At 53.5% G+C, this 27767-nt stretch overlaps 1 protein-coding gene across 1 annotated transcript in view; it reads left to right on the top strand.

The window, feature by feature from the left end:
• Positions 1-27767, top strand: part of MROH2A (maestro heat like repeat family member 2A) — a 61652-nt gene that overhangs the window by 5114 nt on the left and 28771 nt on the right. The window contains exons 5-21 of the mRNA XM_078147474.1: positions 351-513; positions 859-957; positions 1870-2021; positions 2873-3016; positions 4687-4779; positions 6399-6477; positions 8668-8781; positions 10544-10620; positions 11824-11943; positions 12871-12981; positions 15861-16005; positions 21178-21218; positions 21765-21906; positions 23566-23618; positions 24561-24668; positions 25748-25867; positions 26902-27024. Of these exons, the coding sequence (XP_078003600.1) occupies positions 351-513; positions 859-957; positions 1870-2021; positions 2873-3016; positions 4687-4779; positions 6399-6477; positions 8668-8781; positions 10544-10620; positions 11824-11943; positions 12871-12981; positions 15861-16005; positions 21178-21218; positions 21765-21906; positions 23566-23618; positions 24561-24668; positions 25748-25867; positions 26902-27024 (1884 nt within the window). The remainder of the gene's footprint in view (positions 1-350; positions 514-858; positions 958-1869; positions 2022-2872; positions 3017-4686; positions 4780-6398; positions 6478-8667; positions 8782-10543; positions 10621-11823; positions 11944-12870; positions 12982-15860; positions 16006-21177; positions 21219-21764; positions 21907-23565; positions 23619-24560; positions 24669-25747; positions 25868-26901; positions 27025-27767) is intronic.

Raw genomic sequence — 27767 nt, 5'->3', positions numbered from 1 at the left:
TAGGTTCCCTGGCTTCAGAACCAGTGTTCTTTCCACTATAGCGTGTTGGGGCGTGTCTGTGTGTATCTGTGTGTCTTTGGGGGTTCTAAGGTGGGCATCCTTCTCTGAAAGAGCAAAGAAGGAACTGGTTCGTGAAAGAGAGCATGAGCCTCTCTGAGAGAATGTAGAGAGAGGGAGAAGAGAAGGAGGAGGAGGAGGAGGAAGAGAAGGAGGAAGAGGGCCAGGGGGAGAGGGAGGAAGAGCAGGAGGAGGAGCAGAGCAGAGAAGGCCTTTGGTGTGGCTGTGGTGGTGGGTCAGGAGGTTTGAAGCTTGAGCATCTCTCTCTAGGTTTGTATCCTTCTCTCTTCCAGATCGAGGGGTACCTACTGGCAGAGACGGCCAGTGACACATTGGTGGCTCTGTCCCGAAACCACTTTAACCTTGTCATGTACGAGCTGCAGCACCATCTCAAACCCTTGATCCTGACCGATGAGTTTGTCCTCATCACATTAGCCAATTTGGCCAATGCTAATGGTAATGGTGTGTCCCCTCTGCCCTTCCCCTCTAGCCCCCTCCACTTTCCATCTTCTCCGTTTTCTTTTCTGTCTTCTCCTTCTCTCCCATGTCTGTCCTTCTCCATCTCCTCTCTCTTTCCATAGCTATTTCTATCTTCCTTTCCTCTCCATCTCTCTTCCCTCTCTCACCTTCTCCTTCCCCTTCTCTTTCCCTCTACCTCAACCTTCCCCTCCCTGTGACCACAAGTGTAGATGAACCAAAGGCTGCTCTTGGTGGGTCTGGAGGGCTGGGGAGCTTGGAAGGTGATGGGGACAACTCCCTCATGCCCCCCTCTGCCCAGCTCATCTTGTCCCTCCTTCACAGTATTTGAGTTTATGCCCTACATGGGGATCACACTGGCCACCATCTTCACCATGCTGAGACTGGCCAGCGGGGCCAAGATGCGCCAGGTGTTCTGCAGTGGTGAGTACACTTCCACGGTCTGGAGGTTTCTGAGGGGCAGGCAGGGGGAGGGAGTGAAGGGGGTGACTTTCTCTTTTAATTGTTCATTCATCCACCATGCATCCATTCAATAGTACTGAGGATCTATCATCGTGCTGGATACTGGGGCTGGGGTACAACTGATGACAAAGGCAGTTTTTACCCTCAAGCCAGGTCTAGAGTCAGGCAGACCTGAGTTAAAATGTGGCATCAGACATTTACTAGCTGTGTGACCCTGGGCTGGTCACTGTTCCTCATCTGTACAATGAGGATGATAATAGCGCCTATCTCCCAGGCTGTTGTGGGACCAAATGAGATAATGTGTGTGAAGTGCTTAGCACAGTGCCTGGCACACAGTGACAGCCAGGCCAATGTTAGCTTTTATTATTCATGAGACAAGTACACAAGTAATATAAGGCCTACTGCAGTGTGAGAAAGGTTCAAACAAAATTCTCTCCAAGTTCAGAGGAAGGAAAGGCCACACCTTTCTGGGAGAATCAGGGCAGACTTTACAACCAAGGTGGCATTTGAGCTGAATTTGGAAGGATGGGTAGGATTTCAATAGGTCAATATAACATGGAGAAGGGTATTCTGGGCAGAGGGACCATCTCTGGAGATTACCTGCTATCTAATGACTGCATCCTAGATTTTACCATGAAATCTCTTTGTGGATGAAGGCATCCAGGGCCCTGATATTAAATATTCTAGGATGTGACCTCAGAACTGGGGAGGGATACAGGGATGGCTGTCCTGGGAGTGACCTTGACAATCTACAGCTTTGGAGCTTCAGAGCTGGAGCAGGTTCTGGGTGTGGAGACCTCGTTGAGTGAGATGCTGGCTTCTTCCCCCCTTCTTCCTCACTGCTTCCTTTCCTCTGCTTTGCTTAACATGCAGCTATGGAAACATTTTGTGAGGCAATCCAATTTTATTTAAAGCACTGGGAGGACAGTGTGTATCCCATCATGACCGGAGAGCACTTCATGAATAAGCTTCTGCCCGTGTACCGTCATTTTGTCACTGTGTGGCTCCGAAGTGAGAACACTGAGGTGAGCAACGGCCACTGTGGAGGCCGTCCAGAACAGCAGGGGCAGGCAGCTGCCTCAGTCAGCTCCTCTTCCTCATCCTCCCCTCTTCTCTTCTCTTCTCTTCTCTTCTCTTCTCTTCTCTTCTCTTCTCTTCTCTTCTCTTCTCTTCTCTTCTCTTCTCTTCTCTTCTCTTCTCTTCTCTTCTCTTCTCTTCTCTTCTCTTCTCTTCTCTTCTCTTCTCTTCTCTTCTCTTCTCTTCTCTTCTCTTCTCTTCTCTTCTCTTCTCTTCTCTTCTCTTCTCTTCTCTTCTCTTCTCTCCTCTCCTCTCCTCTTCTCTTCTCTTCTCTTCTCTCCTCTCCTCTCCTCTCCTCTCCTCTCCTCTCCTCTCCTCTCCTCTCCTCTCCTCTCCTCTCCTCTCCTCTCCTCTCCTCTCCTCTCCTCTCCTCTCCTCTCTCTCCTCTCCTCTCCTCTCCTCTCCTCTCCTCTCCTCTCCTCTCCTCTCCTCTCCTCTCCTCTCCTCTTCCTTTCCCCCTCCCTTCCCCTTCTTTTTTCCCTTTTCATTCTACTTTTTCCTTCCCCTTCTCCTTTGCCTTTTCCTCCTTCTTCCCTTCCCCTCTTCCTTTTCCTTTTCTTCCTCCTTCTCTTCCTCCTTTTCATTCTCTTTCTTCCCCTTCTTCTTCTTTCCCTTCTCCTTCCCCTTCCTTTTCTCCTTCGCTTTCTCCTCTTCCTTTACTTCCTCTTCTCTTTCTCCCCCTTTCCTTCTTCTCTTCCTTCTCCTTCTCTCTTCCTCTTCCTCCTCTTTTTCCTTCTCTTCCTTCATGCTGTCTGGGGAGATGGAGGATGAGGCCTAGCTGGTCTTCCTCTTGTGACAGGTCAAGCTGGCCGTGATCAAGTCCCTGCACCCCATGCTCAGTCTCCTCCTGCCCATTGAGAAGCTGCGGGAGCAGGTGTATGACTACATCCCCCTGCTCCTGGCGGAGTACCAGGGCAGCGTGGAGGCTCTCTTCATCACCCAGGTGAGCGGCCAGGCTCCATCCTGCCCCAGGAAGCCCAAGCTCTGGCTGGCTCTCTGGGGCGTCCCCAGGCTCATGTTATCTTGCGGCTGAGCACTGGCGTGATGGGTGGGAATTCTTGTCCAGGTGCTTTGACTCCTTCCCAGGGTGGGGCAACCAGGGAACATCCCTAAGGTATTGCATATAGAGTGGTGGGGAGCGTTTTCTGGGTGAATTTGCAGGGACCAGAATTTGAACAGTTTTTCAACAGAACAGGATAGGATGTGAGATCCAGAGTCAGGAAGACCTGGGTTCAAATCCTGCCTCAGTCACCTACTAGCTGTGTGATCCTGACCAAGTCCCTGGACTTCTCTGTTCTAGGGGCTGGGGAGACAAAGAACAATGAAATAATCCCTGCCCGCAGGGAACTTCCATTCTTCTGGGAGCCTGAGGGGGAGGCAGGGTCATGACACATACACAGATCCCACAGCGTTGCTGGTTGCTGTGTACAGTGTTCTCCTGGTTCTGCTCACTTCACTCAGCACCAGTCCATACAAGTCTTTCCAGGATTTTCTGAAATCCACCTGCTCATCATTTCTTGTAGCACGATAGTATTCCGTCACATTGATATACCACTGGGGACAATGCAGAGATTCAGACAAAGTCCTCTGGGAGTGTGTGTGTGTGTGTGTGTGTGTGTGTGTGTGTGTGTGTGTGTGTGTGTAATGTTTTTGGTGGCCCCTTCCATGGCGCCACACTGCCTCTTGATCATCGGTAAATATTTCTCAAGCGCCCTGTGCCAGGCTCTGGGAAACAAAGGGGACAGGACAGAGTTCCTGCCCTCAGAGGGCTTACGCTCTATTTAGGAGCATGACTTGTACACATACAATGAGACCTGGGTAGGCAGAGGGGCCCCTGCAGAGTCTCGAGTGGATGGCGCAGAATGTAAGAACATGACTTGGTCGGAAGGGGGAACGAGGCCGGGGCAAGGCCTTACAGAGCCTCCAGCTGGGCCTTGAAGGCAGCCCAAGCCCTAGGCAAGCAGTGTGGGCAGTATTCCACATGGGGAGAATAGAGCACACCACAGGCCTGGAGTGAGAAGAACGTCTGGCAATGATGGGGCCCGTGAGTGCATCAGCCTGGCTGGAGCATAGATACATGTAGCAGACAAGTAAGGTCATAACTAGGGTGGGGCAACTGGCCTTTGTCCCAGGGCACCAACATTTAGAAGATGCTGGCAGCAGTTCCGTGCTTTTATTGGTATTGAAACAACTAAGATTTCAAGTCTAGTTATTGGGGACAATTAATTAAAACAAGAGGCTGCTGTAGGGGATGCTTGCTCCCCCATCCCCCAGCTCCCTACTCAGCAGCAGTCTTGCAACGTGCTGAGGTCTCTAAATGCAGAGACTAACGTCCCAGTCTCTGTGGGGCAGTGGGTAATGTCTTGGGATCTTGCAGTCTCCCCCAGCTGAATTTGTCTTTAAAAAGTGGATTGAAGGGTGGATTCCATTCTGTTTGCCCAGGTATATTTTAAAAGTTTTCCCAAAATGGCTCATTGTTTGTTCAGGAGAAAAGATGGTGAGGGAGGCTGGGGTTTTGGGGGTGGAGCGGAGCCTCAGCCACCAGGCTCCGGATGGGGAGGTCAGCCCGGGGGCACACGGGAGCCCTGGCCCACTGCTGTCTCTCTTTGGCAGATCTTGAGGCAGATCCTGGAGGTCTCTGTCTCCAGCAACACACCAGTCCCCAAAATGCAGCTTCACACCATCTTTACCGAGCTGCACATCCAGGTGAGGGGGTGAAGCTGTGCCTGTTCCCTTTAGGTCGCTGGATTCTGGAGCTGGGCAGGAGCAGAGGGCCCCTAAGGGCTACACGGGGTGGTGCCCGCCTCCATCCAGCGCCCGCCTCCGTCCAGTGCCTGTCCAGCATCTGATGAGGGTCTTCAAGGATTACAAAGGGCGTTGCTGCTGGGCTCGTGCTCAAAGAACTTTAGGTAGACTTTAAAGAAGTCTTTGATGCTCTCTACTGCAGCTATGGAGCCATCTCTAACTGGCTCGTGAGAGCTGAGAGTGCATCCCCCCTTTTTATCCTGGGAGAGCTGGTTGTTAAACATTTACCAGCAGGTCACTGGCTGGAAGCCTGGCTGCTGCTGATCTAATGATTGTGCTCTGGGACACGGAAGAGGAGCAGCTGATTCTGTCCCATCTACCCTCATCTGGCAGAACTGAACATGGCGCCGTCTGCATCTGGACAGAGTTCAGTGGACCGATTTTTCCTCCCTTGTTCTGGGCACTGTGGCCCTCGCTGCAGACAATTAGCTTTGGGCTGTCGTGTCACTCTGTGAACTCATCTGGAGCTTGTAGCCCACTAGGACCCCCGGATTGTTTTCTCCCTTGGAGGTGGCCATAATAGGGGTTATAATTTAAGAAAACTGAGGCTCAGAGTGCTTAAGCCTGCAGCTAGTGAGGGAGATGGGCTGAAGATCCTTGTCTCTCGTCTCTTATTTCACTCTGAATTCATTTCAACCAATCAATTGGCAGGTAATTGACCATTTAGTCTTTACTCTGTGCCAGGCATATCTCTGATAGATGCATGGAGGAAACGGTGGATTCATTTTATGCTGGAAAACAAATAACTCTTGTCCCCTGGCTCACCAGGGCTTGGATAAAAAACAATAACAACAACAATAGAATAAGGCCAGACGACATGAGAAGACGCAAGCCTATCTCAGAGGACAAGCACGGGAGAGGAGTCGCAGGGCCAGCTTCTGGACCAAGAGGCCTGGGGTGGACCTGCCTCCGGCCCCCCCAGCCCGTCTGTGCCCCCGGCACCTCTCGGAGCCTCAGCTTCACGGGAGGTGCCCGCCTGTATCGGTAGAGGGAGCTCCCTCATCTGGGAGTTACCCTGTCACCTGCAACCATTTTGCCACATCTGAGTTCAGCAAACTTGCTTACTCTTCTGAGTTAGGCAAAGCCAGGCATGCCCAGCTGTTTGGGAGAGATGGTGGTCTCTGGAGTGCTGGGTGTCAATCAGCAAGCATTTATTAGTCACCTACTGTGTGCCGGGCACTGTGGGAGCCTAGGGCCTGGGAGGCACCGTTTGGTGGTGGGTGAGGGGTATTCAGGGCCACACTGGTGGGGCCACTGCTGGAGGCCTATTTCAAGGGACCCTCGGCTGAGACCTGGGAGGGCCTTCCAGTCCGACCCCCTCCTTCTACAGAGGGGGAAACTGAGGGCCAGAGAAGAGAAGCAACTTTGACAGGTAGTAAGGGACAGAGCCAGGGCTCAAGGCTGATGCTCCCCCCCCTCCTCCCCCTTCCTCCCTCCCCTCCTCATCTTCCTTCCCCCCTCCCCCTCTCCTCCCTCTCCCTCCTCCTCCCCCCTTCTCACCCCCTCCCCCTCCCCTCCAGGTCTGTTCCAAGGCTCCCACCCTGCAGCAGTTCAGCAGTGAGAACCTGGCTGAAGTTGTCCAATGCTTCATTGCTCTGGGTGAGTAAGAGCTCGCTGTTTCCCCTCCTGTCAACCCCCCCGCCCACCCCACTCTGTTGTCTTGTTCTGCTGTGGGCCTGTGTCCCCTGCCTCTCAATCAGAGAACAGCTAGCGACTTGTCTCTTTTGAGAAATCTGGGGGTGAGTCTCGAACTTATTCAACAAATGAGACCCTTGAGGGGGCAGAAAGCCCGCTGCACTATAGAAAGGTGGTCCCATGGGGGGGCTGCTGTGGGTGGGGGAGGGCTCCCCACTTCATTCATGTGTGTGTCTGCTGCTCATCCGCTGCGTCTGAGCACATCCTGGTTGACAGGTGACCCACCAGGGGTCTGAGTGTGCTTGCACCTGAGGACCTGGGATGTTACAGGCCTATTTCAGAGGCAGAGCAGCCAGGCTTTGAAGTCAGGAAGACCTGGGTTCAAGTCCTACTTTTGACACCTGCTGGCCAGGTGACCCTGGGCAAATCACTTCCCTCAGAACCCCAGGGAACTCTCTAAGACTAAACCCTGCTGGTCTGGTGCTTGTCTGCCCTGGAGGAGGGAGTCCCCATATACTCTGGTGTCTAGTGTTAGAGGCAGAGAAGGAGAAAGCAGCCCAGGGTGCTTGGAAGGGGAGAGGAAGAGCCTAGAGCCAGGCTGGGGTCAGAAGGAGAAGGGGAGAGGGAGGGGACAGGCAGAGACAGGAGACACAGAAAGAGACGGAGTCGGGGGGAGAGACAGAGAAGAGAGAAAGGGACAGAGATAGAGACAAAGAGACACAGAGAGAGACACAGAGAGAGACATAGACAGACAGAGAGAGACAGAGAGAGGAACAGTGGCAGAGAGACAGAGACAGAGAGATACAGAGACAGACAGACAGACACACAGCAGGCCATCTCCAGCAGCACTGTGAACCCGCCTGCGTCCCAGGGCCCTCTGTCTCCCTCTGTGCTCAGGGAGGGTGCAGGGTGGGGGCCCCTTCTGAAGCATGCACCACATCTCTGGAGGCCAGGTGCCTGAGTGTCCTGCTGTCCCTGCTGAGGTGGGTGGGTGGGTTCTAGGAAGCCCAGAGCTTGGCCTGAGAGTGAGTGACCCCTGGGGCCATGAGGAGGGAAGAGCAGAACAGCTTAATTTATACACGTTGCAAGGTTGCCTCCACTGTGGATCAAGAAGAAATGACAAAATGTGTCTGAATTTAGAGCCAGATAACAACAGCCATAACAACAACAATGACAATGGTGACAATTTCTATGATGCCTTAAGCTTCTCAAAGTCCTTTACTTGGGTCTTCTCTGGGAAGACAGAAGCTACAAGAGGCAGGATGGGCTAGTGGAGAGGGCCCTAGGATTTGAGGCCAGAGCACTGGGCTGGGCATGCATGCCCTGGCTACCCTGGGCACAGCCCTCGCTCAGCCCTCCCTTCTCGGCCCACAGTTTGCTCTTCTGTGAAATGAGATGCGTGGACCAGTTGGCCTCCGAGGGCTCTCCCAGCTTCCCCTGGGCTGTCTTCCACCATTTTATTTATGTCAACCTGGCATGAAGCTCCCTGTTGGGCAAAGGCAGGCTTGTCTATAGAGATGTTAGCTGCTGCTATTATTATTATTATTATTAGTGTTATGTTAGGAGAGCTTCCAGACTGAGGTAGAGACGTTATCTGCGTAAGAGCCTTGAAGCCAGCTACTGCCCCAATGGGAGAAGGCTGCCTTCCCTTAGCCAGTCAGACTGTCTCTGTCTCTATCTCTCTGTTTCTGACTGCCTCTGTCTCCCTACCTGTCTCTCTTTTTCTTCCTCTCTCTCTCTCTGCCCCACTCTCCCTTTCTCTCTATGTCTCTTTCTCTCTCTGTCCTTCTCTCTGTCTCTCTCTGTCCCACCCCTCCCTCTCTCTGTCTCTATCTCTCTGTTTCTGACTGTCTCTGTCTCCCTACCTGTCTCTCTTTTTCTTCTCTCTTCTCTCTCTCTCTCTCTCTCTCTCTCTCTCCTCTCTCTCTCTGCCCCACTCTCCCTTTCTCTCTATGTCTTTTTCTCTCTCTGTCCTTCTCTCTGTCTCTCTCTGTCCCACCCCTCCCTCTCTCTGTCTCCGTCTCTCTGGCTGTGAGCCCGGCGTTCTCCTTTTTTCTCATTTCATGGCTCAGGGCTTGCTGGTTCCAGGTGACTGTGGGCTCTGTTCTCCCATACCCCAGCACCACTAGCCTTCCTTCCTTCTCTCCTCCCCAGCCTGCTCCTACCCTGATGAGCTGATGAAATTCTTCTGTAACCAAATGCAGACGGGGAAGGAGGCCATCCGTGTGGGGACGCTTACCCTGCTCCGGGCCGTCCTCAGTGCTGACAGTGAGTGGGCCCCATTCGAGCTGCTCCTGCATCCGTCCTGCCCATGAGGCCCAGGGTCCGGCTCTGCCCTCCCCTGCCTGCTGGGGAGCTGCTGGGTGGCCAACCTCAAGGCTTCTGATAGCCCCTTTCCATCTTAGAAATACATTTCAGCGGTGTTCTTCTGGCCCTACTCCCCCTGCCCTCTCCCACCCACTGTTTGGCAGAAGTACTTGGCACAGCAACCACACCTGTACCCAGCATTCTGCCCTAGCAGCCCCTACCTCACTGCTGGGCCCTTTTAGCAGCCTCTCCCTGTCCCGTCTACACCTTCCAGCCCTCATCCACTCAGGGACCAAACAATAAGCATTTGTTAAGCACCTACTGTGTATCAGGCACTGGGCTAGCTTTGGAAACACAAAGACAAAGTCCCCCTCTTAAGAGGCTTACATTCTGGAGGGGGAGACTGCAGTGCAGGAGCATATACAGAATCAGTACATCAATCAATCAGTCAACAAGCAGGGATGAAAGGGTTCAGTCCGAATAATGTGACTGACTCATCGTAGACCCAGCACCTTGCTAGACTGAGAATAAAATGTGCACTGGTTGGAGAGACCTCAGGTCATCACAGGTGGGGGTGGGGGCCTGGGGTCATCACTAGTGAGGTGGGGGGCCTGGGGTCATCACTGGGTGGGGTGGGGGCCTAGGGTCATCACTGGTGGGGGTGGGGGCCTGGGTCATCACTAGTGAGGTGGGGGCCTGGGGTCATCACTGGTGGGGGTGGGGGCCTGGAGTCGTCACTGGGTGGGGTGGGGGGCCTGGGTCATCACTAGTGAGGTGGGGGGCCTGGGGTCATCACTGGTGGGGGTGGGGAGCCTGGGGTCATCACTAGTGAGGTGGGGGGCCTGGGGTCATCACTGGTGGGGGTGGGGGGCCTGGGGTCATCACTAGTGAGGTGGGGGGCCTGGGGTCATCACTGGTGGGGGTGAGGGTCTGGGGTCATCACTGGCGGGGGTGGGGGCCTGGAGTCGTCACTGGGTGGGGGGGGGGCCTGGGGTCATCACTGGTTGGGGTGGGGGCCAGAGGTCATCACTGGTGGGGGTGGGGGCCAGGGGTCGTCACTGGTGGGGGTGAGGGCTCGGTGGGGACAAGCTTGAGCCAGGAGGGCAAAGTTAGGCCTTGCCATGAATTTGAATATAAGTAGTTATTAAACAAGAGCAGTTATTTGTGTTGGTGGTCCATGCTGTTTCTAGCAAATCACTGAATTTTAAACAAGATACAGGCCCTGACTGCCAGGGCCCCCAGGTCTAGCTGGAGAAGGAAGACACACTAAAACGCCCAGATTACAGTTCAGGGCCAAAATGTAGGGCACAGGCGCTGTGCTCTGGACAAGGTTGGTTGAGAAGAAGGTGAAAGCAGGCTGCAGCAGCAGCCCAGGAGGTTTTCCTAGTAGAGGAGGCCTTGTGCTGGGCCTTGGAGGGCTTTTTCTGGAGGAAAGAGAGGATTGAGGAGTTGCTCTCTAGGACCTTGGAGGCCTTCTGGTCCAACCTCCTTCTTTTACCCAGGAGCAGACTGTGCTGGAGGGGCTGAGGGATGTGCCTGAGCTTACTTGGGGAGCAAGCATACCTTGGACGCAGGCCCCTGAAGCCCTTGCCAGTGTGAAGACGGGCTTGCAGGACGGGACCCAGCGCAGGAGGGAGGGGAGGCCAAGGTGTCTGCAGTCTGTGGGGCAGGGGCTGTGTCTCAGCAGGACTTCACACACACGTGGGGCGTCTCTCCCTTTTAGTGCCGGAGATGAATAGCAGGACCCTGCACTTTGCTGTCAAGGTGGTTAGAAATGCTCTTTGTGACCCCCGAGCCAAGGTGAGATGGGGCAGGGAGACGGGGGGTCCGGGAGGGGTCTGGGTCCACATGGGCCAGGGCAGACAGACACCTGTGGCTAGACCACAGCCGGATGGTCTGGAGTAAGAAGAGACCAGTTGGGCCAAGTCATGACTGGGCAGGAGCCCCCTTCTCTAACGTCCCCCAAGAAGCTCCTCTCTGGAGTGTGGCCAGCCCATAAGGCGGTGGTCGGGCAAATAGATGAAGGGCCAGAGAGGCTGATTCTGGCTCTGCTCTTAGGAAAACCTGCCTGCCCCTCTCCTCCCCCTCCCCAGCTCACCACCAGTGGGGTGGGATGGTGGGATGCCTGTTCTTGGAGGTCCTGAAGAAGAGGTAGGATGGCCCCTTGTCAGGGAGGTCAGGAGGGTCTCTTGTTCAGGTCAGGGGGCCGATGGCCTTCAAGGTCCTCCCCCACTCTGAGACCCTGGGGTTTTGTGATAATGGTCATCCAGGGTCTGCCTGAAGGCTGCCAGGGAGGGGGAGCCATGCTGCTCTGTCCCACTGCACGCTGGGAAGGGCGAGGAATTGTTCTTTTCTTCGTTCCTGCTTTGTCCGGACCTGTGTTATCATTGGCATGGGAGACTCCTGATGTCCAGGGCCATCCAGTAACTGCCCCCATCTGTAAAATGGGAACAACAAGGAGGGCTCTGGTGATCCGGCTGGTGTGTCTCTGTGATGCTGGCCCTTGCTAAGGGACCCCAGCCCTTGTGGTCATGCGTCAGGGGGCAGGAGGAGGCTCTGCCCCAGCAGGGGGGAGTCACTGAGAGACAGAGTTAGGTCTGACATGAGGAAAAGCTTCCTGACAATCAGAGCTGTCCCCAAACAGGACAGGCTTCCTTTGGTGCTGGTGGCTACCCCTCCTTGGACGTCTTCAGGCAAAGGCTGGGTGGAAGTCAAGTCCAAAGTCCTAACTTTGCAGATTAGGAAACAGACCCAGAGGAGGGAGTTACTGCAGCAAAGAGAGTTATCTAGGTCTTCTGACTCCTCAGCTGGAGCTCTGTCCACAGCACCACGGGTACCTGTGTCAGTGATACAGAGTAGATTAAGGGGTACTTCCTACCTTCTGGGAGCTTAGAGTCGAATCAGACCCAGGAACCGTTGTCCTCTTTCTTGGGGGATAGTCTTGGCATCATGCTTCAAACCCACTGCCTGTCATTGAGGTTGTGTCCTCTCTTCCTCCATCAGGTGAAGCTGGCCATTCTCCGGGTCATTGGCCAGCTAGCCATCTCTGGCTACCAGGAAAGGGTCAGAGGCTGGGGCCTAAGATATGTCTCCCTGCAACTTATATTATCTACCTACAGGCTGGTAAGGAGACAAAGCTGAACCGTTTCCCTCGGGCTCAGAAGAATGACAGTGTGGAGGAGCTCAAGCTGTGTGTGTGTGTGTGTGTGTATGTGTGTGTGTGTGTGTGTGTGTGTGTGTGTGCGCGCGCGCGCGCGTGCGTGCGTGTGCATGCACACTCACGTGAACACGCATGTCCACATGTGTGTGCATGTGCGTGGACATGTGTGTGTGCATCTGTCCTTTTCTTTCAAGGAATTCCAAATTGTTTCATATTGTTTTAAAATACTTATTGTGAGCTTATCATCAACAACTTAAAACATTTTGACATACAAAGAAGGATTGTAGTCAGTCAACAAACATTTATTAAGGACCTTCTGTGTGCTAGGCATTGTGCTAAGAGCATTATATATGGAGTTTGTTTTTGAAATGGGCATATAATTTAAAAAAGTAGTAACAAAATTTCTGTCTTCTTCTGAATTTCTTTTTGCTTCTTTTAAATGTTTTATTGATCTTTTCTTTCCTTTCTTCCTCCCTTCCTTCCTTCCTTCCTCCCTCCCTCTCTCCCTTCCTTCCTTCCTTCCTTCCTGTCTCTAGCATTACCTACCATTTACCATCACAAACACTCACTGTTTCAGTGTTGAATTTGTCCACCTATTAACACTACCAAGGGGTTGTGTAGTAGCTCAGTGGACTCTCTGCCCCACGTCATGTTGACCATCAGGTCCATTGGACACCAGCCAAAGAGTGATCAGAGTGTGGCTTAGTGGATAAGATTCTGGCCTTGGAGACAAGACTTCTGGGCTCAGATTCTTCTTCTGACACATACTGGCTGTGTGACTGTGGACAAGTCACTCACCCCGTGTGATCCTATGCTCTTACGTTGGCCTCTCCTGGTGCTCAGCAGCCCGCTCTCCCTCCATGATGTCATGTCCTTATTTTGTGTTCCAGATGAATCGTCAGGAGAGCTGTTCTCAGGCTGATCTGGAAGAGAAGATGGTTCATAAGGTCACCATGGACACTGTGAGGATCATCACAGCTTCCGTCAGTGGGGTGATCAATGTGAGTGATCTCTGCAGGGCACCTCCAGCTGGGCAGGACCAAGGCATGAAGCCTTCCTAAGGTTCTAAGTCAGTGAGCATTTATTAAGCACCTACAGTGTGCCCTAGACCGTGTTACATGCAGTGGTGGACGAGAAGGAAGTAAAGGACGTAGCTCCTTGACCTTAGTCATGGCCTTGGCTGTTCCAGGTCAATGGGACACCCAGCCGTCTGGACCATGAGGCCAGAGTTTGGGTTCCATCCTCCACCTGGTGGTGGCTTACCCAGATTGTGGGCATGAAGCCTAGGAGGACATAGCTTGTGGAAATCTGGCCTTGCCCGTCAGAACAGAGAAAGTGAGAGCAAATATCGTAGCAGTAGACAAGATGCACAGAATAACCCAAAGCAATTCTAGCTTAGCCTAAGCAATAACAGGGTAGTGTGGCCACCTTGTTATGCCATAGAGTCGCAGAGTGGTAAGAGGCCTCAGGCTACTGGTGAGGACTCCTGTATCAGGACAAGAATTGTCTACCGCCTCCCTCAAGAGGCGCTCCCCAGCCTTGGCTTCCAGACTTCCAAGGAGGGTGGATGCCAAACTTGGCACAGACCCAGACATATGGTGCAGCCATCCTTCCTGGAGCTCAGAGTGACTTGGGGCCACCTGTTAATGCAGTCATTCAACCTTTGAAGAGTTCTAAGACAATGTGGCCACTTGCCTGAGGAATTAAAATGAGGTAAAGGTCACAGGCTCTTTTGGAATGACTAACCAGGGGATGGGTCCCTGCATTTGATGGGCTGTATAATTGGAGCAGGTGGAGGGAATGGGGGAAACCTTTCTATGCCAAGTCAAGTCAGCAAACATTTATGATGCCCTTACTGTGTGCCAGACAATGTATGAAGTGACTGATACACTGTGCTGGGGGTACAAATACAAGAGAAGGAAGTTATCCAGAGAAAGTCTGGGAACCCAGGAGGGCTGTTGGAGCCATGACTGGCCTGGGCCTCTTCCTTAAAATGGAGGGTCTGGGAGGAGCCAGCCAATCAGGGGCAGAGGGTACTTCCACTGTGAGAGGCCGGAGTGGATGGACTTCCAGGGGAAGGGGCTTCTGTGTCCTGCCTGGCAGGCACAGTCAAGAAGCAGAGCCAGGAATAAGCCTGGAGGGGAAGGGGCATGAGGGCTTGAATGCAGGACTGAGCAGAGGATGCTGAAGAAATGGGCCTACTTCTAGCAGATGGTTGGGCTTAGTCATGACAGCTGGGCCTTCAGGGAGCCATGGAAGAGATGGAGGAGACCGCAGAAGGCCCCTGGTCCAACCTGGGCCTGTAAAAGCCTTCCTAATGCCGGTTCTGCCCCTGGGCCCAATCCTTCTCTCAAAGAACAGCCTTTCAAGTTCCCAATGGCAGACTTCTATTGCATGCTCCTCCATCCCCCCCAAGCCTTCTCGTCTTCAGGCTCAGCACTCCCATATCCTTCAGCCCTTCCCTGAATGGCATGTGCCGGAAGCCCTTCACCAATCTGAACCGATGTCCTCTAACTTGTCAATAACCTTTCCTTAAAAGGGGTGCCCAGAACCAGACACAGTTCTCCAAGTGTAGTCTGACCAGGGCAGCACACAGTGGGACTATTGCCTCCTTCGTCCTCGACACCATTCCTCTCTGTGCAGCCCAAGATTAGGGTAGCTTTGTTCATGGTCACATTATGCTGGTAATTCACATAGAGCTTGTGGTCCACTACAACCCCCAGATGTCTTTCAAACCAACTGCTGCCTGGTTGTGCCTTCCCCATGGTACACTTGTGAGGCTGATTTTTTTCAAACCCAAGTGCAAAACTACATTAATCTTCATTAAATATTTTAGACTTAGCCCAGTATTTCAGCCTGTCAAGTTTTTTTTTTTTGTGTGTCCTGACGGTCATCCTATATGTTAGTTACCCCTCCTAACTTGTAGTCATCTGCAAATTTGATAAGGGTACCATCTATGCCTTTCTTCAAGTCATTGATAGAAATGTGAAACAGTACTGGGCTTTCCACCAGACACCTCCCAAGTTGACATCAAACCATTAAACATTCTCTTTCTACCAGTTTCTTTCTTTTACTTTTAATTTTCTTTTTCTTTTCTGTTCCAAATTCTCTCCCTCCCTCTGCTCTCTTCCCCAACCATTGTGAAGGCAAGAAATACAATACCCGTTATACATATAAGGTCACACAAAGCCTGTTTCCACATTTCCACTTTTCAACTAGTTTCAAATACCTCGTACCTAGCCCACAACTCTCCTTTTCCACAGAAAATCGTGAGATACTTTGTTCAGTCTTTGCTAACTTCAGATGTCAACTACACCTGAAGCATCGCCTTGACTTTTCAGTTCAGTAACACTGACAAAAAAACGAAGTAAGGTCAGTCGGGCACAGCCTATGGTTGATGCAGCCACAACGGCTCCTTGTGATCACTGTTTCCATTTCTAACTGGTTGCGAGCCATCCCTTTAACAATGCCTTCTCCGGCTTTGCCAGGAATTGAAGTTAAGTTCGCTGGGTAATCTTTGAGCTTTTACTCTCTTTCCTTTTGGGGAATCAGGACAACACCAGTCCTTCTCCAGTCTTGGGGTGCCCCCTCCTGTTCTCTGCTGGCTAAGCAAGCCTGTCTGCCCATGTTTTCAGCACCTGAGGACACTGTTCCTCCAGGCTCTCTGGTTGGGATTCCTAAGGGGATTTAAGTGTTCTCTTTTTATCTCCTTACTTATCCTGGGCATCAGCCTCTAGGACAAGAACATTTTTGTCCCGTTCTTCCCAGTATCCACCTTCGTGGCTTGTAACTCTGGGGTTATTTCCTTGCCGAGGCTAGCTCATCTGGGCAGGCTAATCCTAGTGTCTCTCTCTTTCCCCCTCTTCTGCTGACTCTGTAGGAGTTTTGGTTGAAACTCTTGGGTTACATCATGGAGACAGAATACACGGAGGCCCTCACCCCCATCTGCATCAGCCTGACCAACCTGGCCGAGCGTCAACGCCAGCAAAAAGAATCCGGCGCAAATGTGGGCAGACGCGGACAAGGTCAGTGAGCCGTCCCTGGCTTCCTTGGGCTCCCCAGCCTGGCGACGGTGAGCCAGGCTTAAAAAGCATCTGCTTCCTCTTGTGGTATTGCACCCCCTCTGCCCCTGTCGAAGGGGGACATTGTTTGCCATCACTTACCGGATGTTTCAGGTATTTCTTTATTTTTTTTTCTATCTTGAAACACGCGTTCTAGCAGGCTCCCTAAAGGCAGAAAACCTTTGAAGATGACTCACTGAAGATCAGGGCCTAGGGAGGTGTGAGGGCATTGGGGCACAGATGACTCATCTCTGAGAAACAGGAAGTCGGATCAGGAGAGGTCCACCTGCCCAGCCAGGATGTGGCTTTCTTTCAGTCCTAGCACAGAGGCGGGAGGCCGAGTGGACAGATGCTGGGGTTCTAGGGGCTTTTGGAGTCTGGGAAGAGGGCTGTGGGACCCCAGGGAACCTGGGTCTTCGCTCTTTGAAGGAGTGAACAGTGACCTCTCCCAGAGGCCAGGGCAGGTTCCTGGTGGGCCTGAAACTCAGGTGGCCTTGTCTCGGGCTGGACCCCAGACTCAAAGATGGGGCTTCTCAAGGTGGGGCTAAGGGCCCGGAGCCTGATTTTAGACAGCCTTGCTGAGTTGGAGAACCAGACCGGCAGAACTGGGCCAGCCGGCTCCAGTAGGGGCTTTGATGTTAGTCCGGCAGAAGGGGAGGGCTGAAGAACAGGGCCTCGTTCCCTGCTCCTGCTGAATCTAACTTATGTGACGTCCGGAAACAGGAACTTTTCTTCGTCGGTTGTTTCAGCCAATAGCACTTAGTCACTTAACTAAATCACTAACCACCCTCTGCCTCAGTTTCTTCATCTATGAAATGGGATAATAGTACCCACCTCATCGGGTTGTTGTGAGCTCAGATATAAAGTGCTTGGGAAACCTTGTTAGCCAACAGTAATAACAATTCTAGACAACATTCCAAAGGAGGGTTTTTGGTGTCTTCAGGGAGCAAGAGAACCAACGGAGGGCGAGTGGAGGCACTGAGAAGCTGGAGAGGCTGAGGCTGGCGAGCAGGAGGACCCGGTCACGGCCTGGGAGGGTCAGGGGCTGGGCCAGCGCTCGCGCCTCCAGGGAGAGAGCCCAGTCTGAGCTGGATGGCGCAGGGCCAGCCAGGGTGAAGCTGAAATAGGGCAGCGCGCGTTCTCACGCCGCTCCGTCCATGCCTCCTTTCCTGCCTGGCGTCTCTTGGTAGCTTCAAACTGACCTGCATAACTAATGATGGATTCCCTCTGAGCCTAACCGAGATGACCTTAAGGGCCGATCTCTCCCTGGACTCGCTTCCGCTAACATGCAAGGGTGGATGTGTGCGATTCTGTTGTCACTGTTCGGTCAATTAGTCGTGTCTGACTCTCTGGGGGCCCCATGTGGGGTTTTCTTGGCAAAGATACTAGAGTGTTTGCTGTTTCCTTCTCCAGCTCATTTTGCGGATGAGGAAACTGAGGCCAAGAGGGTACAGTGACTTGCCCAGGGTCACACAGCTAGGAAGTGTCTGAGGCTGGATTTGAACTGGGGAAGATGGGCCTTCCTGACTCCAGGCCTGGCACTCTATCCACTGTGTCACCTAGCTGCCCCGTTTGTGTATTAGAAGGGGGTAAAAACTGGGAAAGGAAGGGGCCTTTCAGATGTAAAGGAAGGTCCTTGGAAAGGTTCTGTAGATTAAATAGCTGTATTGCAGTAATGGCCTTTGTCCCGTGGCTACTCATCTGCCAAAGGAAGCTGGGAGGTGGGGCTCACTGATGTCCTTCAGTAAAGGAAGGTCCCCTCCCAGGGCAGGAAGAGCCTCTCTCAACTCCTGCCCATAGGTGACAAAGCTCAGAACTGAGGCTCTGGGAGTGTCAAAGAGGAGAGGCCTGCCTGTCCTGGGCTCGGGCGCCAGTACACTCCAGCTGAACAGAGTGCGGTGACATTTAACCAAGCCAGCAGTCAGTCAGAAGCGTTTAAGTACCTACTATGTGCCCATCTGTCCTAGTCTTGGGCACCAAAACACTCCAGATGAACAGAGTGTGGTAACATTTAACCAAGCCAGCAGTCAGTCAGAAGCATTTAAGTACCTACTATGTGCCCGAAGCTTCCCACTGAGGAGCAAGCCCAGGGCATCTAGTAGATTAGCCATCCAGCATAGGTGCTGTGTGCTGCGGAAAGCCTGGCCTAGCCTAGGTGGGGCTGGCAGCCTTGTTTCCTATCTGGGCCTGCTCATCAGCAGCTAAGCTGCCTCTTCATCTCTGTGCTCCTTTGCGCCCTGCCCAGCAGCAGATCGACCTGTTCTGAGCCCCAACAGCAAGCCTCATTGACTGGGGAGGAGGGCATGGGAGGCACTCATCCATCACTGATGCCACATTTGGCAGGGAGCTTTGTAAGGACCCTCAGGAGAAAGAAAGGAGCCCAAGGGCCTGTCCTTCCACACTTGCCTTGGTCGTATGTGTTCCCTATGGTCTGTATGTTATGTTTGTGCCAGCTCATTTCCCCATGGACTTGCGTGTATTTGTGGAAGGTAGTGGAGCAGGACTTGTAGCTTCTTGTAACTACCAGGTGGCTCAGTGGGGAAGCGTGTGCAGCGGTAGACCTCAAGTCAGGAAAATTTGAGTTCCAATTCTTTTTTAGACTCTTATGAGTTGTGTGACTGTGGCCAAGTTCCTTCATCCCCTTCAGTCTCATTTTCCTCATCTGTAAAATGGGGATAATGATATCACCTACCTCACAGGGGTGTTGTGAGGATTAAGTGAGGTCACGTCTGTAAGGCAAACTTAAACCACTACAGTAATTCCAGCAGCTATCATTGTTGTTGTGGTTGCTATGTAATTTGAACCAATCCCTCTTCTAAAACTCTAATTGGGTCTATGAGCTGATTGTTAAGAGAGGCCCACAACTGGGGGCTCATGAGCTACAGTGTCAGAAGGACATCACTCCTAGAACCCTCAGAGGAGAAGCCAGGGCTCCTCTGGGAACCTGCCCTGCCCAGAGTGGGAGGCCACAGATGAACGCCTCTGTAGGCCCCCAAAGGCTTTAAGACCCAGAGGTGGGAATCTCTAGCAGTGTAACAGAGGGACCGACGGACAGGAGGCTCTCCAATCCTGGTGCTTTAGGTACCACTAGCTAGACTGATCCTGCCAGACACGCCACCTCACCTGGGTGGGCCATGGTGTCCTCGTCTCCCAGAGGCGGGTGTGAGATTAGGAGATGTGGAGGCTCTGTGGCGGGGCTGCTGTGGTTTAAAAATTTGTTTGTATGAATACCATTTTATTTTGACACATAAGTCACTTCCCAATCACACCCTGCCCCAAAGCTGAGAACCTTCCCATAAAAACTGTAAAGAAAACCACATTTGTAATGTGATAATGACACTCTGCCTCGTGTTACCAACAGAAGGGAAGACTATATGATCACAACTGGGTAAACTGGAACCACCATGTTCCATGCTAGGTGACCTCAGCTCTGTGGCGTGTTAACACTGGTCTCGCTTAGCGTCGTCATCGCAACATTTGATACACGACAGTATACCACATATGATATGCATAACAGACATCACACTGTGTAGAACGTAGCATACTCTATTATAACATAATGTAATGATGTCCCGCCTGGAGATCAGAGTGCTGGGCCTCGCCCTTCTCTTGGGCTCCGCTGGCTTCTGCAAGCCTTCCTCTGTTTCTCTGAGTTCTGCGTATTTGGAGCTCCTTGAGCATAATCGCATTCCACCAAGTGCCTTTCGTGCATTCATCTCACCCCTACACCACAGCTCGTTCAGCCGCTCTCCAGCTGTTAGCAGCTCCCGCAGGTCGGGATGCTGGGAACGTTTTGGTCTGTGCGGGACCTTTCTGGGCTCACCTCCCTGGGACGTGCCCCCAGGAATGAGACCCTGGGTCAGGACACCATTCCCGACTGTTTTCCCGAATGGCTGCACTTCCTCTTTCAGCACTGAATTAGTATGTCCATGTAAAAATAATAGTAATGACTGACATTTCCATGGCACTTACTGCATGCCAAGCACTGAGCTGAGAGCTTTGCGAATATCGTCTGATTAGATTCTCACGATAAGCCTGAGAAGGGAGTGCTGTCATTATCCCATTTTGCAGATGAGGTAGCTGAGGCACAGTGGTTAAGTGACTTGCCCAGTATCACACTGATAGGAAGTGACTGAGGCAGATTTGAACTGAAGTCTTTCTGACTCCAGGCCCAGTGCTCCATCCCCCTGAGCCGCCTCCCTGCCTCTATGGTCCTGAGTCCCTCCAACAGTGACTCACTGGGCATTATTTGCCCCTCCCTCCTTCTGTGGTCCGACCAAACGGTCCTCTCCCTGTGCTTCGCGCCCGTTATCTCCCACCTCCAGACCTTTCCATCTCATGCCTGGAATGCACACCCTCCTCACCTCTGCCTTTGGAACACAGCTCAGCACCGTCTTCTCTAGAAAGCCTGTCTGGATCTCCCCAGCTAAAGCCTTCCCCCCCAAACGCTCTTGTATTTAATTATTTTTTAATACGTTCTCTGTATCCTTACATCTGTGCTGGTCATCTCTCCCACTGGAAAGCAAACTGCTCACGAGCAGGGGCTGTTTGCTTTGTTACAGGCGTGTTCTCAGTGTCTGGCATGGTGCCTGGCTCCTGGTGGCTCTTTGGAGACTAGTTGACTGATAGGTTGTTGAATTCTTCCCTTGTTTTCCGCTGTGAAAGACTTTAATTTCCATTGTCCTTTAATTGTTTTAGTGGTGCGATGTCCTATTATATTTTGATAATTTACCAATTTGGAATTTATTGGGGCATGTGGTATAACAGGTTGGTCTAACCAGATTTGCCACCTAACTGCCGTCAGGTTTTTATTATTATTTTTTATTTTTTAAGGCAGGTGGGGTTAAGTGACTTGCCCAGGGTCACACAGCTAGCAAGTGTCAAGTGTTTGGTCTGAGGCTGGATTTGAACTCAGGTCCTCCTGACTCCAGGGTCGGCGCTCTATCCACTGTGTCCGCTAGCTGCCCCCTGCCTTCAGATTTTCACCAGGGTTGATGCTGAGAGAGTCCTTGGGGTGATATTTATGAACCAGATCTCTTTGGGGTCCCTTAAGCCACCTGTTCTGCATGGTGCCGAGACTGGCACCAAATGGTCCATGCCCGGCCTGATCGTGACGTGGCTTGCTCTTCTTTCCAGTGGAACTCCCTGCTCCTCAGAAGCTTCTGGCCCGGCTCCTGGTGAGTAGGCTGACCCTGCTGGTGACTGGGCAGGGTGAGCATTTGCTCATCCCTTCCCTGTCTCCGATGCCCACCAGAGAGGGGTCCTGCCTGACTTTACTCCAGGCGGCGCTCCTTTGGGGGTGGCTGGGAGTGAGGAGGGTTCAGGAAGAATCCCAAGATACAGACCACCTGGCAGGGGGATGTCCTGAGCTTAGTGGCATTTCCAAATGTCCTTGGCTCATTTGGAATGGGCACACTGACCATCTTTGTGTGCAGTGAGGGAGGAAGGTGGAGGAGATTTGTTTTGGGGGGATCAGATGTGGAGTTGCAGAGAAGATGCCCTGTGAGATGTGAGATACCTGATGTGAGAGCCTGTGTCCCTGGCTCAGAGTTATGACTTCTGGTCTGTCCCGAGGCCCTCCTCCTGTCCATCCTAGGCTCCTATTTCATGCTGAGCCCTACCTCCCCCAAATGGCTTCATGTCTCCTGAGAGGAACCTCCGCCTGACTCTGACCCGCAGACTGCAGGCTCAGCTGTCCTTGTCTGCTCTCCTCCCCACCGCAGGTGCTTCTCTCGGCCCCTTACAAGGGGGAGGGCCGCGGGGTGGCCATGCTCCAGCTGCTCAAGACCCTGCACCAGAGTATCGCCCCCTCCATGGCAGACCTATGGGAAGCTGAGATTCCTGCTCTGATTCAGTACCTGGAAGGTGAGGCACCTGGGGGTGCGTCTGTCCATTGGAAAGCGGCCTCAGAAGGTATCCTTCAAGCAGGTCCTGCATACAGTTGGTGCTTAGGAAATATCATTATCTTATCCCCCCCCCAAATCAGTTAGCATTGATTAAGTGCCTCCTATGTGCCAGACATACAGTAGGTGTCTTCATTGAGGCTTGTCATTTGTCTGTAATTCCCCCAGGGCCCTCCGATGCTTGTGCCCAGGGACTCTCAGTAGCTGCTGTTTGATTCTGAGAGAGTTGCTAGGGGTGGGATGGTGGCAGTGGTGTGACATGGTGTGATGTCTGCTCCCTAGGCCCCGTGTCGGACATGGAGCATGGGGCAGCCTTGCCCGCATCCTCTGATCCCTCCGTGGTCGGCTTCCTTAGCGATGGTGGCAGTGGTGTGGTGTTGGTGTGGTGTTGGTGTGACGTTGGTGACGTTGGTGTGATGTCCCACACCGAGCCCTGCCTCAGACACGGAGCACGGGGCGGCCTTGCCCGCATCCTCTGATCCCTCCGTGGTCGGCTTCCTTAGCGATGGTGGCAGTGGTGTGGTGTTGGTGTGGTGTTGGTGTGACGTTGGGTGACGTTGCTGATGTCCCCACACCGAGCCCTGCCTCAGACACGGAGCACGGCGGCGGCCTTGCCCGCATCCTCTGATCCCTCCGTGGTCGGCTTCCTTAGTGATGGTGGCAGTGGTGTGGTGGTGTGGTGTTGGTGTGACATTGGGTGACATTGGTGTGATGTCCCCACACCGAGCCCTGCCTCAGACACGGAGCACGGGGCGGCCTTGCCCGCATCCTCTGATCCCTCCGTGGTCGGCTTCCTTAGTGATGGTGGCAGTGGTGTGATGTTGGTGTGATGTCCCAGCACCAGGCCCTGCTATAGAACTGGGGCGGCCTTGCCCACATCCTCTGATCCCTCCGTGGTCGGCTTCCTTAGCGATGGTGGCAGTGGTGTGGTGTTGGTGTGGTGTTGGTGTGACGTTGGGTGACGTTGGTGTGATGTCCCCACACCGAGCCCTGCCTCAGACACGGAGCACGGGGCGGCCTTGCCCGCATCCTCTGATCCCTCCGTGGTCGGCTTCCTTAGTGATGGTGGCAGTGGTGTGATGTTGGTGTGATGTCCCAGCACCAGGCCCTGCTACAGAACTGGGGTGGCCTTGCCCACATCCTCTGATCCCTCCGTGGTCGGCTTCCTTAGCTCGATGTCCTTTCCCCAGCTCTCTGTCATGAAGCCTTGGTTTCCCCATCTGTAAAATGGGTCTGGTAAGCCACGTCACGCTTCTCTCATGGGGTTGTCAGGAGGCTGTGTCGCAGTCGCTCCAGAAGCGTCGGCTCTTGGTGTAGTCACGCCCTTCCCTTCTGACGGTGTCCTTGTCCCGCCTCCTCTAAGCTTACCTCCTCCTTGCACCATCTGCGTACCTCTTCGCGGGTGCGTTCTCCCCCAGTGCAATCTCAGCTCCAGGCGGGCGGAGGCTGTTTCTCTTTCGCCCTTGTGCTCTCACTGTCTTATGCAGTGCCTCGCACACATCAGGTGCTCAGTAAATGCTTGTAACTTGGCTGACTGACTGCTCATCCCTTTCCACTGCTGGGAAGAGGCTGAGGAGAGGGAAGGCGCTCAAGACGCACCTCCGTTCCATCCTTTCTGTAGAGCACACCCAGTATACATGGAACCAGAAGACCTGGGAGGACAAGCTGATCCAGGTAGTGGGATGGGTGGGGAGGGGCAGTTGGGGGGATGGTCTAGAGCCAGAAGGAGTCCATTTCACAGATGAGGAAACCAAGGGCCATACAGGCAGGAAGGGACAGAGTCGGGATTTGAACCCGGGACTCTGCCTCCCGAGCTCTTTCCTCTGTGGTATGCCCACCCAAGATGTCCTGCAGCCCTAGGCTTTAGAGGTCTTTGGGGATTCCAAGAAACTTCTTCCATCACCACTTAGTCATTAAATACTGACCAAGCACCTACCTTGTGGGTGTGTCAGATGGCTCTGATGGAGGTGGGAGGAAAGCCCCTTCTGCCTCAGGCTGTGTGGCGGGGTAGACTTACAGTCAAGAGAGCCCTGGGCTCGAACCCTGCCGACACTCTGCTTTTCTGAGGCTCCTTTCCCTTACCTGTGAGAAGGAGATGAGAATAGTCTCTGGCAGCAGGTATAGCTCAGGGTTGTTGCGAGGCCCAGATGGGACAATGTCTGTACAGTGCTTTGCAAACAGTAAGGCACTAGGGAAATGCCACGAACTGGTATCTTTGTTGTTGCGGGTGCGAGGACTGGGAGGCAGGGTGGGCAGAGTGGGTACTGGGTAGAGGGACAGCTTTGGAGTCTGGGAGGCCGGGAAGGCCATGGGTTCAGTGGACAGACGGGGGAGTCGGAGGAGCCGGGTTCCCTTGGGTTCTGACCCCAGCTACGTGACTGGGCTAGATCACCTCCGAGGCCCCTTGTCTAGGACCCCACATCCTGGGCAAGGCTACTCTTCCAGAGGGCTGATTGCTCGGCACTGGTGGAGGAAGTCTCCCGTGCTGGGCTTTCATGTGGCCGATGAAATCGCAGTTCTGGACGTCTGCAGAGTTATTAAGTGTGCTAAGGGTGACTGAGTGGCGCTCCCTCCTGCTCCCGGCCAGACTGACAGGGCTGTCTGTCTCGTTTGCAGTTTCTGAGGATCTCCCTCAAGAGGACGCAGGGGACCACATGGAGCCTGCGGCTGAGCCAGGAGCTGAACCACCAGATCGTCAGCTACAAGAGCCCTTCGGTGGAGAAGGTGGGCTCTCCACCTGCCCCGAGAAGGCGGCAAAGAAGGGGGTGCTCGGGTGGTCGCTGTTTCCAGGGGCCGATGGGGGAGATGAGCTGTCACGGCAGGTGACCTTGGGCCAGCCTCTGCCTCAGTTCCCCCACCCCTAGGATGACGGCTTTGGATGCGATGATTGCTCTGGTAGTCTGCGTCCCCATGAAAGAGGCAACGAGTGGTGACAATGGTGAACGACAGATGGGGGCCTATCCACAGAGAATGGGGCCCGAGGGACGTTCCCTCCAGAGAGGCATCACGAACTCCCTGGGTGACCTTACATAAGCTCCTTGCCCTCTCTGGGCCTCAGTTTCTTCATCTGTATAATAGGAATCACATTAACAGCTACTTCTGGGATCACTGAGCTTGAAGGGACATAGCGGACATTTAGCTTAGCGCCCTCATTTTACAGATGGAGAAACTGAGGCTCATTGAGGTGAGATGTTGCCCAGGGTCTCATGAAGTTGTCCCAGCTGGGATTCAAACTCAGGTCCTTGGACTCCAAGTCCACTGGCCCACACTGCCTTCCCTGACTTGTCTCAGTGAGATAATGTATCTGAAGTGGTTTTTCATTTAAGTTTTTTAAATTGACCAGCTTAGATGTTCTCTTCCTCTCACTCCTTTCCTCTCCCCATATGGAGAAAAAGAAAAAGAAAAACAAAACTCCTGGAGCAAGCCAGAACAGTCAGACAAAGCAGATGCCCAGAGCATATGCCTCATTCAGCACCCTGAGCCCCCCACCTCTGTCGGGAGTTGTCTGTCCCCTGGGATAGGATTGGTCACCAGGTGCCTTCCTCACCAGGCTCTGTGGAGATGTCAGCTAGTGTGGGTAGGGGGCAGAGCCCTGGCCCAGGGGCTCTGAAGCCTGTCTCCCCACCCTGGAGCTTGGAGGGGGCCTCAGTTTTCCCATCTTTAAAATGCGGGAGTTGTCCCCTGGGATCATCAAGGTCTCTGCCCCCCTAGTGGCTTATGAATCTTATCTCTTCAGAAGATGAGATTCTGGGCTCGATCTTTTGTGGGGATGTCTCAGCCTCAGGAGCTCCCTTTCCTCCCAGGCCTTCCTGTACCGGGCACTGGGCTTCACACTGGCCACGGGGCAGGAGGCTGACAAGGTGGAGACCCAGCTCATGGAGCTGCTGCACAAGACAGATTATGGCAACGACTTTGACCGGGAGGTGAGGCCCCGGCCCAGCAGATCCCACATTCATGGGCTGCCCTCTACTGTGCTGTGGGGGTCACGCCCAGGCACAAGGCATTGGTAAGCGGGAGGGCTTCCAGGCACAGCCACCCAGGGTGGGAAGGCCCTAGCCTGGCAGCTTCCACATTCACGGCTGTTCTCCACTGTGCTGTGGGGGTCATGTCTGGGCATAGGGCACTGGTGAGTGGCAGGGTGTCCAGGCACAGCCGCCCAGGGTGGGAAGGCCCTAGCGTGGCAGCTTCCACGTTGACGGGCTGTCCTCTGCTGTGCTGTGGGGCTCATGCCTGGGCACAGGGCATTGGTGAGTGGGAGGGCATCCAGGCACAGGCACCCAGGGAGGGAAGGCCCTCCTTTGGCTGGTGCAGCCTGGAGAAGAGATTCAGGCTGAGTGAGCAGGCGTGAGACTTGTTCCCAATGGCCCCTAGTGGAAGGGAGAGCAGGGACCGGTAAAAGCTGGAGATGCATTTGGGTTTGGAGTCAGGAGCAACCTTCCTTAACAGTGTGAGCTTTCCCAGAGTGGGCCAGGCTGTCTCAGGAGGCAGTAGTTTCTCCCTTGGGGAGGTCCTCAGGCCCAGACTTGATGAGCCCTTGGAGCAGGGAGGGTTCTTACCCAGGGTTTGTGAATGTGTTTAAAAACAATATCGATAACTGTATTTCAGTAATTCGGCCTCCTTGGTAATTCTATATGTCTTATGCATTTAAAAACATGATTTGGAGAAAGGTGAGTGCGTGGGTTTTCTCAGGCCAACTGCCCAAGGGGTCCAGGATGCACCAAAGGGGGAAGATCCCCCGACTTCAGAGTGCTGTAGGGGACTCCAGGCCAGAGACCTGGCCTCTGAGGTTCTTTCCCACATTGCCATTTGGGGTTCTCTGATTTCTCTGGGGAGCTGGCAGTGACCCCTCTGCCCCAAGCCCAGGAGGGCTGGGCCCCTCACCGGCCAGGCCAACTTAGCAGCCCATGCTCTCCCTGCTGTTCCTCCTTCATCACCCCTGTCCTCTTCCCCTTTCCAGGGAGTGATCCTTTGCTTGGGACTCTGCACCAGGGGCCAGGTGGTCACCGTGCTCCATGTGCTCCAAGAGTTTGAAGAGAAAATTCAGGAGACGGAGGATTCCTGGCACATTAGTGCCTGGAGGGTGAGGGCCTCTGGGGGGGAGGAGGAGGCCAGACTCTGGGGGCCCAGAATCGCAGCACCCATGGCTGGATGATTCACGGGAGCCTGGTCAGAAGCTGGAGGGAGGGTCCGGCTCACCCTCCTCTGTGCCCCACTGTGCTCATCTGCAAAATGAGGGGTGCAGCTGGTCACTGAAATTCCTCCCTACGCTAAGACTCAGTGACTTTACTGGGTCGGGGGGCTGGGGTACATAGGGGAAGGAGACCCTTTCAGGCCCATCACTGTGGACCTGGAAGCCCTGCCTGTGGGCATCAGGGTGGCTCCCCCATCTCCTATGTCACGCCATCAGTGATTCAAACCATCCAATTCAATGATTGAGCACCTGCTGCATGCTGGTGCTTGAAAAATGAAAAATGGCCCCTACCCTCAACTACATTCTAGTCGGGGGGGGGGCGCAACAAAGAATCTTGGATCTATAGTGGGAGGGGCTTAGCGGTCATCTGTCTGCAGAGGTCGGGAGAAGTTCCAGGGACTCTCCTATGGTCCTACAAGCAATAAATAAAAAGGGGCATCTGGACCCAGGGCCTCTAGCCCCTTGGCTCTCTCTGCTGAGCTGCCCTGCTCCTCGTGCATCTGAAAAGCAAATGCAAGCTCTCTACCAAGAATGTGATTTGTTGGGAGAGGGACTAAAGCACCAAAACAGGGGCTTGGTGGGGTGGGGGAGGTTCAGAGTCTCCTAATTTGAGAGCCTCAGAGAGCATTTCA

Source organism: Phascolarctos cinereus, unplaced genomic scaffold (assembly GCF_003287225.1).
Source record: "Phascolarctos cinereus isolate Bilbo 61053 unplaced genomic scaffold, phaCin_HiC Scaffold_7;HRSCAF=346, whole genome shotgun sequence".
Taxonomy (NCBI): Eukaryota; Metazoa; Chordata; class Mammalia; order Diprotodontia; family Phascolarctidae; genus Phascolarctos; species Phascolarctos cinereus.
This window is presented reverse-complemented; position numbering and strand designations above follow the sequence as displayed.